General features: G+C 29.8%; 2 protein-coding genes across 2 annotated transcripts; both read right to left on the bottom strand.

Moving 5' to 3' along the window:
• Positions 1 to 7047: 7047 nt before the first annotated feature.
• LOC115718794 (non-specific lipid-transfer protein 1) lies at positions 7048 to 7749 on the bottom strand. Its single transcript, XM_030647619.2, has 2 exons — positions 7339 to 7749; positions 7048 to 7219 (listed from the first exon to the last, which is right to left on the bottom strand). The coding sequence occupies exons 1-2, from the start codon at positions 7707 to 7709 to the stop codon at positions 7210 to 7212; spliced, it is 381 nt and encodes a 126-aa protein (XP_030503479.2). The 5' UTR covers positions 7710 to 7749; the 3' UTR covers positions 7048 to 7209.
• Positions 7750 to 11430: 3681 nt separating this feature from the next.
• On the bottom strand, positions 11431 to 12192 carry LOC115720837 (non-specific lipid-transfer protein 1-like). The gene is made up of 2 exons (XM_030650025.2): positions 11778 to 12192; positions 11431 to 11602 (listed from the first exon to the last, which is right to left on the bottom strand). The coding sequence occupies exons 1-2, from the start codon at positions 12146 to 12148 to the stop codon at positions 11593 to 11595; spliced, it is 381 nt and encodes a 126-aa protein (XP_030505885.2). The 5' UTR covers positions 12149 to 12192; the 3' UTR covers positions 11431 to 11592.
• Between the last annotated feature and the right edge of the window lie 2854 nt (positions 12193 to 15046).

Consider the following 15046-nt stretch of genomic DNA (forward strand, 5'->3'; position numbering starts at 1 on the left):
AGAGGTCTTAGATATGCTTTTGTATGCCTTAGACCAGACACCTGCTGTTGAGTGGGAGTAATGAGTAGGTATCGATTAATCCAGAGAAGAACATTGGAAGACAATCAAGTAAATCCTAAGATAAAGAAGAGGAACTATATGTTAGTCTATAAGGGTGTGTTTAAAACTCTTAGACTACACCATATCAGATTTCGAAATTTGCCTATGTGCTAGTAAATATTTCTGATAAGATGGTGATTACTCTGGGGGTGGAATAGTGATTTTGGAGAAGTGTAAAAACCTATCTGAATTCTCTAAGTCTACCAGAGAGAGACTGAATGTTAAAGCTGCAGGAAAGTTACTTATTCAGTCTAAGGAAAGTTCTATACATCTTTGGCACCATTCCAAATTGCCTTAAACTACTAGTGTTAATTCCCTGATTAACCAAAAGTAGTTGCCAAAGGTATAGAATCCAGTATCCCAAGAGAGTAGACATATAGAGAGGAATTTCACATTATCAATGATTTTGTGATTAAAGGAAGAGTAATGGTGGAGAAAAGGTTGTGGTTAATTCAACCTTTCAGATCCTATTACGAGGAGTTTACTACTACTACACTTGATTTGTATATCAAGGTGTTGAGATTATTTGAAACGCACTTTTTGTTTTATATTAGTGCAAGTGGGAGTTTGTTGGGTTTTATGCCCTAAATAAAACTCATTTCAATATAATCAGATTTACTTATTAATATAGATCAGAAATAACATTTAATGTTGCATGGTTCACATGATTTATTTCATGATTATATGTACATAATGTATAAATTCATCTGAAACCCTTTTCACATACTTGATCCTGTTTATTGTGCCGTCAACACATTGGAAAGTAAACATGACTATGTGAATAAAGTTTCCTAGATTTATCAGACACAGGGTTTTACTGATATGATAATCTACAACAAGAGTTTACTTGTATTTGGAGAAATACTATGTTCTTTCCAGAGCATTGGTTAAAGTAAAGCTCAGGTTGGATGCATGGAGTATGCATCGGAAGGGACCGATATTGAACTTTGACTTAGATTTATTAAACTTACCGTAATATCTATTCAAGTCAATATCGCCTAGTTGATCCTAGATCAAATGATCTTAATCCTGATATGATTAGGCTCAATCTTGAAAGGCTATTCGTGTTCTTTGATTTGTTAGTTAAGCCTACTTTTAGGTCAGGGTGATACGTACATTTTGGGAACACGGTAGTGCAATTGAGTGGGAGCGCTAGCATAAACATGGAATCTATAGCTTCTATCTGGCGAATAGTAAGCAAAGGATGATCCCCTTCGAGCTTGACCAAACGAACATAAATGGTGGAGTACTCATTTCACATAAGTTGAAATATCATTTATACGGTCAAGTTGTTTTAAGGAATAAATACATTGTAGGGTGTAACGGTAATTTAATCCCTTTACAGTGTAGATCATTCATATAGAGGATCATTGATCAAATTAGGATTATAACAATGGATAACTAATGATGTGTCTATATGGTGGAACATATAGAGCATTCTATATACTGAGAGTGCAATTCTAAGTTCTATGCGTGGATTCAACGAAGAATTAATAAGTTAGTGAATTTTAGTGTTAAATTCTTGATCTACTTATTGGAAGCTCGGTTATATAGACCCATGGTCCCCCCACTAGTTGAGATAATATTGCTTGTAAGACTCATGTAATTGGTTTTGATTAATCAATTATAATTCTCAAATTAGACTATGTCTATTTGTGAATTTTTCACTAAGTAAGGGCGAAATTGTAAAGAAAGAGTTTATAGGGGCATATTTGTTAATTATGATACTTTGTATGGTTCAATTAATAAATATGATAAATGACAATATTATTTAATAATTATTTATAGTTATTAAATAGTTAGAATTGGCATTTAAATGGTTGAATTAGGAAATTGGCATTTTTGAGAAAATCAGATACAAAAGGTGTTAAAATTGCAAAATTGCAAAAAGCAAGGCCCAATCCACTAAGTTTAGGGCCAGCCACTTTTGTAGGAAATTTAAACTGATTTTTTCATTATTTTAATGCCATATAATTCAAATCTAACCCTAGTAGGAATGCTATAAATAGATAGTGAAGGCTTCAGGAAAATTACACTTTTCTTCTGACTTTTTCTATTCAGAAAAACTGAGCCTTCTCTCTCCCTATCTTTAGCTGACCACTCTCTCTCTTCTTCCTTAGAATTTCGAAATCCTTAGTGATTTGAGTAGTGCCCACACACATCAAGTGATACCTCAATCATAGTGAGGAAGATCGTGAAGAAAGATCATCAGCAAAGGAGCTTCAGCATCAAAGATTCAGAGAAAGAGATCCAGGTTCAGATATTGATAATGCTCTGCTACAGAAAGGAATCAAGGGCTAGATATCTGAACGGAAGGAGTCATTATATTCCGCTGCACCCAATGTAAGGTTTCTTAAACTTTATATGTGTTTATTTCATCGTTTTAGAAAGTTCATATTTAGGATGTTAATAAACATACTTGTGAGTAGATCTAAGATCCTGGTAAAATAATTTCCAACATCAAGAAGTGGAATTTAGTGCAAATCTAGCCACTGCTGAACAAAATCAAGATCAAGATCCAGCTATGGAAGCTTTTCTTGCTCAGTCAAATCGCAATTACAGACCTCATCCTTCCACTCGAGGTCAGTATAATCCAAATAATTACAATTTCTCTAACTTTCCTTCTTCTGTTCCCAACACTAGAGGAAATTTTTGAAGCTATTCTGCTAGAGGAACCAGCAACAATCAATTCTTTACTATGGCACGAGTAAGAGGCAATCGAAAAATTCCAGGGCAAAATAAAGTTCAATGCCAATTGTGTCATAAAATTGGCCATACTGTGATAGATTGTTTTTATCGATTTGATAAAAGTTTCACAGGTGTTTTCCTGCTACTGGACAGTCCCAAGCACAAGCCCATATTGCTCAAACATCTCAAGGGACAGATGACAATCGGTACCCCGATTTGGGTGCTACCAATCACTACACTCCAAATGGGCAAAACATCATGACGCCAGCTGAATATGAGGGTCCTGACCAGTTATATGTTGGAAATGGAGCTGGTTTGCCTATCTCCCAAATTGGTAATTCCTATCTTTTATCCAATTCTTGTAATAAACCTCTTGTTCTTACCAATTTGCTTCATGTGCCTGAACTCACAAAGAATTTACTTAGTGTTTCTAAGTTTGCTGCTGATAATAATGTTTACTTTGTGTTCTATCCCGATATGTGTTATGTCAAGGATCAGGTGAGCAATATCACACTGTTGACTGGGAGACATCACAATGGCCTATATACTTTTGACTCTAGCCAACTTCACTTGTCTGCCACCTCCTCCCCAAACAGTACACAAACTGCTATACCATCTGCTCATATGGTCACTGCTGATCCTTCTCAACCCGAGCCACATCATGTTCACTCTTCTCTTTGTTTTCAATGCAGCAATAGCAATAATAATTTTGAACTTTGGCATAATCGGCTTGGCCACCCCTCTGAAAGGGTGGTGAAGTCCGTTCTCTCTCAATGTAACCTTCCTCATATCAAAAAAATTTCAAATTCCATTTGCAAAGCTTGTTGTTTGGGCAAAATACACAAATTTCCTTTTCCCAAAGTGTCTGACACATGCTATAATGCTCCATTACAACTTGTGCATTCGGATTTATGGGGCCCCTCTTTCACTACTTCACACAATGGTTACAAATATTATATACACTTTATAGATGCCTACTCTAGATTCACTTGGCTTTACCTTCTTAAAAATAAACATGATGCCATCAAAGTGTTTCAGATTTTTAAAGTTGAGGTTGAGTTACAATTAGGCACGAAAATTAAAGTGTTTCAATCTGATTGGGGGGTGAATATCGATCCTTTACTGACTTACTTCACCAATCTGGTATAGTGCATAGAAAACCTTGTCCCACTACTCATGAGCAAAATGGAATTGCTGAAAGAAAACATAGGCACATTGTTTAACATGGTCTTGCCCTCTTAGCTCATGCTAATTTACCTCTAAAATATTGGGATGAAGCCTTTAGGACAGCAGTGTATCTTCATAACCGACTTCCCACTCTTGTCCTTTCTCAAAAATCTCCCATTGAAGTCTTGTTCAACCTTAAACCCGATTATAGCATTCTTAAGACCTTTGGTTGCACATGTTTTCCCAACATTCGGCCATATAACAAGCATAAGTTAGAGTTTAGATCTTCCCCTTGTACTTTCATTGGCTATAGTTTAAATCATAAGGGCTATAAGTGTATTGATAAAAATGGCAGGCTATATATTTCTCGTGATGTTATTTTTGATGAAAATACATTTCCTCATAATTCCATTAGCATTGAAACTAATTCATCTTCTCATACTTTGCCTGCCACTTCTGCTACAATACCTCTTGCATCTAAACTATACACTGTTGGCTCTCTTTTTCCTGATGATAATGCTATTTTATCGACTGACACAGATGTTTTTCCAACTACTTGTTCTCATCTCTCTGATGAGGCTCCAAGTAATATGTTGCAGGAATCCAGTTCTCAAATCTTTCCAACTAACTGTGTTTCAGTCCCTCATCAGCTGCCTTCTGTCCCTGAGCACCAGGTTCTTCCACCTACAAAATGCTCACCTCATATTCCTAGTGAACCACACACTGCTACTGGTTTTAATGGTACCACCAATGCTGCAACAACATCACCAGATCCTTCCATCAGCAACATAGATCCCACACCTGCCTCCACAGTGCCACGAAACTGTCACAATATGACAACTCGAGCTAAAAATGGAATCAAAAAGCCTAAAGCTCTACTTGTCACTCAACTTCCTACATCCCTCAAACAGGCATTGCAGCAAATACAATGGAATAAAGCTATGGCTGATGAAGTGCTTGCACTTAAAAGGAATAAGACTTACACCCTTGTCAAGCTACGACCTGGTAGAACTGCAATCGGTTGCAAATTGGTGTATCGAATTAAAGAAAATCCTGATGGAAGTGTTGATAAACTCAAAGCTCGCTTAGTTGCCAAAGGGTTTCACCAACAACCGGGGTTTGATTTTACAGAAACTTTTAGCCCGGTTGTCAAACCTGTTACCATAAGAGTTGTTCTCACTCTTGCTCTTTCCAAAGATTGGGAAATACGCCAACTTGATGTCAATAACGCTTTTCTAAATGGTGAACTTCAAGAGGAAGTCTATATGGTTCAACCTCCTGGCTTTGAGGATCCCGAGTCTCCTGATCTTGTTTGTAAGCTCCATAAAGCCTTGTATGGTCTCAAACAAGCTCCTCGAGCTTGGTTTGAGAAACTTCACACTAGTCTGCTGAATCTTGGCTTTGTTTCTTCAAAATCTGACCATAGTCTATTCATTAGACATACACCATTATCTGTCACTCTCATCCTTGTTTATGTGGATGATATCATCATCACTGGCAGTGATCCCAACTTGATATCCCATTACACAGCAGCCCTCAATGCTCAATTTGCTCTTAAGGATCTTGGCAAGCTTCATTTCTTTCTTGGCATTGAAGTGACCAATACTGAAGCTGGTTTACTCTTATCTCAGGCCAAATACATTCGGGACTTACTTTACAAAGCTGATATGGATGAGGCCAAGTCATCTAACACCCCAATGGTTAGTGGTCTCAAGTTATCTGCCTATGGCAGCCCACCTGTTGATGATCCTCAACATTATCGGTCAATTGTGGGTGCTTTACAATATCTAGTGATCACTCGGCCTGAGATTTCCTATAGTGTGAACAAAGTGTGTCAGTTCATGGCCAACCCTCTACAATCCCATTGGAATGCTGTCAAACGCATTCTTAGGTATCTCAGTGGCACTCGGGACTATGGTCTTCATCTCAGAAAACCACCACACTATGAGCTTACTGCCTTTTGTGATGCCGACTGGGCCACGGACCCTGATGACAGGCGATCGACATCTGGTTTTGCCATTTATTTTGGCAACAATCTTATTGCCTGGCAGTGTAAAAAGCAGCACACTGTCTCCCGCAGCAGCACAGAAGCTGAGTTTCGAAGCTTAGCTCACACTGTAACCGAACTCACATGGCTTCATTCCTTGTTCACAGAGTTGCACATCGTGCTTCCCAAAGTCCCAACTGTGTGGTGTGACAACTTAAGCACCATTCTCCTCACTGCTAATCCAGTTTTACATGCTCGAACAAAGCATATAGAATTGGATCTATACTTTGTCAGAGAGAAAATTGTTCAGCAAATGGTTCAAGTTAAACATGTTCCAGCCTTTGATCAGATTGCTGATGGCCTAACCAAACCAATCTCAAGCCAACTATTCTCTAATTTCAGATGCAAACTCACCATTGGTGATTCCACCAATGCTAAGTTTGAGGGGGTGTGTTAGGGATAGTTAGTTTTCTGTTACTTATTTCGGTTTGGTGGTTAGACAGCTGTCATTGGTTTGTTATGGTTGTTAGTGTTTGTTGTACTCTTATATAAACACTCTTGTATTCAATTCTAAATCAATGAAGAGTTGTCTTTCTCTCTCTCATCTTTCTCTGTCTTTCTCTGCCTTTGATCTGTTTCTTCTTCTTTCATTACTTGCTGTTCTTCATGCCTAAGAGGTCAAATGCATCTAACAATACTTAACACTTTCTTATATATTATATTGCTATTTGTCTAACTAATATAATCGAATCCTATATAAGTTAATATAAACTTTTAAATCGCTAGCTAATTGTAAATCCACATGTGTTAGACACCACTAATCCTTAATAGCAATGCTCATAATTAATTCATGTTCAATTTAGTAGTCATAAACGATTAAACAGAAACTGGTCCAATTTTCGCTTATTATTTCATGCCTGTTCTACTATGCTCCTTGGCGAAATAGAGAGGTAGCCAAAATATCTGTTTTTCAAAGTGATTAGAAAACATCCAGAGGCATGTATGTATGTACTATGTAGGAATAGGATCAAGTACCTAGCTATAAAAACCAAAATGGCAAAGCTGATAATACCATAGCTAAGTGGGCTAAGATAGGAGACAATAGATGGTAACAACTTTAGTTTTATTTATTTGGAACTCAAAGCACAAATTATCATTGCACTTCATGTACAATACTTCTACAACTTTCTGATTTCTTATTCATAAAAAGACTAGACTTGAGTTGATAACTCTGGCTCCCAGATATGATATTAATGCAAGCTAATTCATCAAACCACCCTGCAAATGATCAATTCACAACCATAAAAGAGTTAGTACTATTTTATGGTAGTTTAAAATGTTACGAAAAAATAGTACTTTGTTTTGTCAACTAAACATAAAAGATTGTACCAACTTACTTAGAGCAATCAGTGGAAGGATAGACTTTGTAAGGGCAAGAAGTGCCACATAAAGTAGCTATATTGTTAATCCGATCATAATCGATCCCGGGGATCATAGCTGCACCTTGCTGGACGCAACTACAAGCTGCCCTTATGTCATCTTTCGTATAGTAAGCAGCATTTAGATCTTTAATCCCTTGACAGCATTCGGGGGAAACTGTTCCCCCGAAAACACCGTAGCTGATGCACGGTGTCAGCCAGTTTGTCACCTGCTCGCATGTTATGCTGGCCTCAGCTTCTGCTCGGTCAGGAGCCTCGGCCAACATCAACACCACCACTAGTGTCATCACCTGAAAGAGTGGTACTACATTGAGCTTATTACCAGCCATTTTGTGTTGTTGTTATAATGAAGTTGTTTGGTGATGTGAAAAACTAATGAGCATATATAGTTGATCTTGGTCAATTGTCAAACACTATACAAGTCAAGTTGATACCATTGAATCTTTGTCTCAAGGTGCCTAATTAAAAGATAAGATTAATTCAAAGTGTGGTATTAGATTTATTTCATTTTTGTGTTAATTTTCTCTTTTTAAGTTTTGTACTTTTGTGATTTGAAAATTCTTGATATTGAATGGAGTTATAAAATCCAAAAGGGTCTTCCCCACTTTTGTGGAAAAAATTAGTTACGTAAGTGTTTAGCTAGCTATACATAGTTACAGATAATAAGGTTAATCTCTCTCTCTTTTTTTTTGGCTGAAGATAATAAGGTTAATATAATCTTAGGCCAAGACAACCGAAGAAAAGTCTTTAATAATAATATGGGATAAATGTAAAATGATTCTAAATTTTGAAACTAAGTGATTTTTTTCAATCAATTTAACAAAATGACAAAATATAATAAATTAGCTAATAAAAATTATAAAAATACATTTAATATATATTAATTTTTTTTTAAAAAAATATTATATAATAATTAAATTAAATTATATAATTTTTTTAAGTATTGCATATGAATATATTATAATAAAAATAAATAAATATATTATAATATTTGATATATTATATCATTAAAGATTAATATATTATAGTAATAAAATTATATACCACAAAAAATTATAATAATACTAAAACTAATATATTAATACTAAAATAAATATATATACCAAAACATTTATATATAATCATCATATATAATAACATAGAAATTAAATATCATCTTAAATAAATAATTTACTATACACAACAAAAAAATGTATACCATACAACAAAATATATACCTACAATAAAAAATAAAATAATATAATATAATATTATTAAAAAAATTATATATACTATATTACGAAATTATATACAACTATAAAATAATAATACCATACTAATAAAATTATATACCACCTTTATATATAACAAAATAAAAACTAAACATGCGCGATCTAAAATAAAATGATATACTATACAGTAAAACTTTTATACCATATAACAAAAAACATATACCTTACAAAGTTATAATAGAAATATATATAAAATAACAATAAATAAAAATAAAAATATATATAACATGCTAATAAAATTATATATCGCGACAACAAAAGTACAATAAAAAATAGAACATAAAAATCATTTTTAAAAAATGATATAGCGCATAACAAAAAATATGCCGTATAACAAAAAGTAATATTATTCACTAAAACTTATATACTAACAATAATGAAAAAAAGTGTATTACTAATATATATATATACTATATACTATATACTAACCAAATTATATACCACAATAAAATTCTATATATCATGACAACAAAATTATATACTACCTTTGTATATAATAAAATAGAAACTAGATAAATACTATTTAAAATAAATAGTATATTATACAATTAAAATATAAAAAAAATAATAATTAAATGTATATAACATGCCAATAAAATTATATAATTACATTAAAATATTTGTATTATGAGAACATAATTATATACCACTACTATACATAGTAAAATAAAAAATAAATATCATCTAAGAATAATAATATATCGTACAACAAAATAGAAATATACTGTACAACAAAATATATATACCAACAACCCTCTGTTTTGTTAAATGATAAAATAAACCCTGTATTTTTCAAAATTGTACAAATAAGACCCTGAAATAATTTTTTGTCAAAATAAAACTTAATAATAATATGATCTAGAGATGTTATAACAAAACTGGTTACATGATCTGTATCTGTTCGTGTTAAAAACTGCCTTGAAGTTGGTTATATTAAAAAATAAAATTATTGAAAATTGAGCTTAGGGTCCTATTTTTACCATTTTAGAAAATATATGGTCTATTTTGTCATTTAACAAAACAGGGGGTCCAATTAATAACTTTTACAAAACACAGGGTCCAAAATAGTATTTATCCTTTATAAAATTATCCCATGAAATAAACATAAAACATACACCCTATCTGTCGCTTCCCAACTTCTAAATTGCAAATTTGACATATGAGTTACATTAGAGCATCTCCAATGCGGGTTACTCATGCAATTATTTTTGCCATATATGTAATTTGGTCATCATTTTTAATGCAATTTTATCAACATTATTGTCTATATTTGGCAACAGCCATGTAACATTACTTTATTTATTTTTTTCAAAAAAAAAATTATTTTATGGTATTATTTTATAGTATTTAATAAAATTTAGGCTTTTTTCTACTGCAGGTCCCTAAATTATATAAATTTTGGTAAGCTGGTCTCCAAATTTTATTTTTTGAGCAAATTGGTCCCCAAATTACATAAGTTTTGGTAAGTTGGTCCCCAAACTTTATTTTTTGGTAAATTGATCTCTAAACTTTTACTTCTTTAGCAACATTAAGTCCCCACTATTAAATATTGATATTTTTATTAATTTTTATTTATTATACATACTTTATTTTTGTGTGTGTTAAAAATTCAAATAATTTTTTTTTTTTAATTTTAATACTTTGATAAAAATAATTATATTTATATTTTTTAAGTACTCATATAATATATACTGTATAATTATAATATTTAATTTTTTTGAGAAAATATTTAAAATATGCTTTATTCATATAAATTATTAATTTGAAAAAAGAGTATACACACTAACAGATTCATATAATGGCTAGAGAGAATTCTATCCCCCTTACATTTTTAAATTTTAGCATTTATAATATATTTTATTATTTATTTATGAATATGTAGTTTTATAATTTTAATAATTTTTTAATTGTTATATATTTATTAATTATTTAAATTTTGTAAATTTCATGAGTTCGTCACAAAGCATAAGTTAAAAATAAATTTAAAATATAATTTATTTCAATAGTTTATAAGAAAATAATAATATTATTATTAAGTCTTTTCAATATTTCTTTTCTTCTTATTTTGTCATATTTAAAAAATAATATACACATAATGTTAAAAAAATTATTTAATTTAATATTATATCAATGTAAAACTATTTAAAATTAATATAAAAATAAATAAATAAAATACCATGGACTTTATGCTTTCATGAAAATAAAAGTTTGGGGACCAATTTGCCAAAAAATAAAATTTGAGGACCAACTTGTCAAAATTTATATAGTTTAGGGACTAATTTATTAAAAAATAAAGTTCAGAGATCAACTTGCCAAAACATGTATAGTTTAAGGACCTACAGTACAAATAAATCTAAAATTTAATCATTTAAAATTGGTGATATGTGGAACTATGGTGAGCAACTTTTAGAGTTGTCAATCATTGGAGTAATTTTTATATGAAAAGTTATCAAATTTTATGTGTATAAAAAAGAAAATAAAAAAAAATATATTTTAAAATGATGTGTTAACTTTTGATAAGTATAAGTGTTGTCTGAAGATGCTCGGCAACATAATCAAGGTTCAGATTAATTAATTCATGCTTCATTTACTAAACATAAATGAATTAACAGAAACTTGTCCAATTTCTGCTTATTATTTCATGCATGTTTTGCTTATTATTAGTTATTTCATGTATGTATGTACTATGTAGGAATAGGATCAAGTACCTACCTATAAAAACCAAAATGGCAAAGCTGATAATACCATAGCTAAGTGGGATAGGGTAGGAGACAATAGATGATAACAACTTTAGTATTAATTATTTGGAATTCAAACCACAAATTATCATTGCACTTCATGTACAATAATTCTACAACTTTCTGATTTCTTATTCATAAAAAGACTAGATTTGAGCTGATAACTCTATCTCCCAGATATGATATTAATGCAAGCTAATTCATCAAACCACCCTGCAAATGATCAATTCACAAACATAAAAGAGTTAATACTATTTTGTGGTAGTTTAAAATGTTACTAAAAAGTAACGAGTAATAAAGTGTTCGGTATAAAATTATAGTCACTCGCTCACTCATTACCAATTAATTTTATTTTATCAACTAAACTTAACAGATTGTACAAACTTACTTAGAGCAATCGGTGGAAGGATAGACTTTGTAATGACAAGAAGTGCCACATAAAGTAGGAATATTGTTAATCCGATCATAATCGATCCCGGGGATCATAGCTGCACCTTTCTGGATGCAACTACAAGATGCCCTCATGTCATCTTTTGTTCTCTTGGCAGCAATTAGATCTTTAATCCCTTGGCAGCACTCGGGGGAAACTGTTCCCCCGAACACACCGTAGCTTATGCACGGTGTCAGCCAGTTTGTCACCTGCTCGCATGTTATGTTGGTCGCAGCTTCTGCTCGACCAGGAGCCTCGGCCAACATACACACCACCACTACTGTCATCACTTGAAAGAGTGGTACTACATTAAGCTTATTACCAGCCATTTTGTGCTGTTGTTGTAATGAAGTTGTTTGGTGATGTGAAAAACTAATGAGCATATATAGTTGCTCTTGGTCAATTGTCAAACACTGTACAGATCAAGTTGATACGATTGAATCTTTGTCTCAATGTGCCTAAGTAAAAGAAAAGATTAATTCAAAGTGTAGTATTAAGTTTATTTCACTTTTGTGTGTTAATTTTCTCTTTTTAAGTTCTGTATTTTTGTGATTTGAAAAATCTTGGTATTGAATGGAGTTATAAAATCCAAAAGGGCCTTCCCAACTTTTGTGGAAAAATTTAGTTACGTAAGTGTTTAACTAGCTATATAGATAATAAGGTTAATCTTTTCTCTCTGGCTGTAGATAATAAGGTTATAATCTAATCTTAGGTCAAGAGAACCGAGGAAAAGTATTTAATAATAATATGGGTGAGATGTAAAATAGTTCTAATTTTTTTTTTAATAATATGGGATGATGTAAAAATTAAAGGTGCGTTTGTAATACTTTTTTAATTAAGTTTTTGTTTTTAAAATTAGAAAAGTAAATATATTTTCTAAAATCATGTTCTATAAAACTGTTTTTACTTTGTAATTTTTAATTAATAATCTAAATTTTTTATTTTTTTTTAAAAAAATACTTTCAAATTTTATTTTAAACAATCTTTTTAATCAATATTTTGAATTCTGACCCTAACTTAGACCTTAGAAACCGAACCCGACCCTAGACTTAGGCCTACCCCCTGTCCCGATCTCGGACCTGGCTTTAGACTCGACTTAAATAAAATCAACAAATGAAAATAAAAATAAACTTTACAAAACACATTTTTGTTTTTTATTTTTAAAATTAAAAAATAAAAGTGGTTATAGAATACAATTTTGTTTTTCAAAAATAAAATTTTAAAAACAAAAATTTTATTTTTATTTTTGTGATTAAAAAATTTAAAAACAAAAATGTTACCAAATGTCACCTAAGTGAGTAAATGTTTATTTTTTTTAAATGTAGCAAAATAGTAAAATATAATAAATTAGCTAATAAAAATTATAAAAATATATTTAATACATATTATTTTTTAAAAAAATATTATATAATAATTAAACTAAGTTATATAAATTTTTAAGTATTGCATATTAATATATGGTAACAAAAATGAATAAATATATTATAATATTTAATATATCGTATCATTAAAGATTAATATACTGTAGTAATAAAATTATATACTACAAAAAAATTATAACAATACTAAAACTAATATATTAATACTAAAATATATATATATATATATCACGCTAATAAAATTATATATATACCATTATTAAAATATGCATACCATACCAAAAAATTTATATACAATCATCATATATAATTAAATAGAAACTAAATATCATCTTAAATAAATGATATACTATGCACAACAAAAAATATATACTATACAACAAAATAATATAATATTATTAAAAAAATTGTATATACCACATTATAAAATTATATACAATCATAAAATAATTATATCATACGAACAAAATTATATGCTACCTTTGTATATAATAAAATAAAAACTAAACATGCGCGATCTAAAATAAAATGATATACTATACAATAAAACTTATATACCATATGACAAAAAAGTACACTTTACAAAATTACAATAGAAATATATGTAATAACAACAAATAAAAATTAAAATAATTATAGCATGCTAATAAAATTATAAGTCGTGACAATAAAGGTACAATAGAAAATAAAACTTAAATATCATTTTCAAAAAATAATCTACCGTATAACAAAAAATACATATATCATTCACCAAAATATGCATACTCTAATAATAATAAAAAAAACATATTACTAATATATATATATATATATATATACAGTAGAACCTCTATTCAAGAATACACTTGGGACCAAGCAAATTATATTCTAATTGAGAGGTTATTACTAAATGGAGTTACACTAGAAAAAAAATTAAAATACCAAAAAATATCAATGTAATAATAATAACAATAAATAATTATTAATACTATATTATAATAGAATTATTTTAGAGTAAATATAATGTTAATAAAATATATTACAATTTGAAATAAAAGTATTAATTTTATGTAAATAAATTTACAAAACATATGTATATATTTTATTAAGATGTAATTATTCTTATATAGAGGTATACTTTGTTAATACGGGACTTCAAAAATGTATAACTAATTACAATTTAGAGGTTATTCTTATTTATAACTGGCCCAAATTGGGACTTAATTTTTTTATAACAAATTAGAGGTTATTCTTGACTAGAGTATTCTTAAATAGAGGTTCTACTGTATATACTATACTAACCAAATTATATACCACAATTAAACTATATATATCATGACAACAAAATTATATACAACTATTGTATATAATAAAATAAAAACTAAATAAATATTATTTAAAATAAATAATATATGCCAATAAAATTATATACCTACATTAAAATATTTGTATTATGCAAACATAATTATATACCACTATTATATGTAGTAAATAAAAAATAAATATAATTTAAGCATAATAATATATCATACAACAAAACAAAAATATACTTATAACAAAATATATATACCAAAAACCCACAACAACCCATACAAAATTAAAAAAATCGACAAAGCTTTAAAATAATTTTTTTTTTTTACAAAATTAGTTTATACCATGATTTTGCTTCTAATTCTAAAAGAAAAAAAAATATGAAAAAAATATTAATTTTTTTTATGTGGTAAAAAATATAAATAATAAAGTGTAAAATGATTTTTTCTCTACAAGTTTTGAGATGAGATTGTGCTATGATTTGATATTTTTTTTTTTTTTTAAAAAAAAATAGACAATGGGTCCAAATAATTATATAATAATTAAATAATTAGATAT

Source organism: Cannabis sativa, chromosome 2 (assembly GCF_029168945.1).
Source record: "Cannabis sativa cultivar Pink pepper isolate KNU-18-1 chromosome 2, ASM2916894v1, whole genome shotgun sequence".
NCBI classification, from domain to species: Eukaryota; Viridiplantae; Streptophyta; class Magnoliopsida; order Rosales; family Cannabaceae; genus Cannabis; species Cannabis sativa.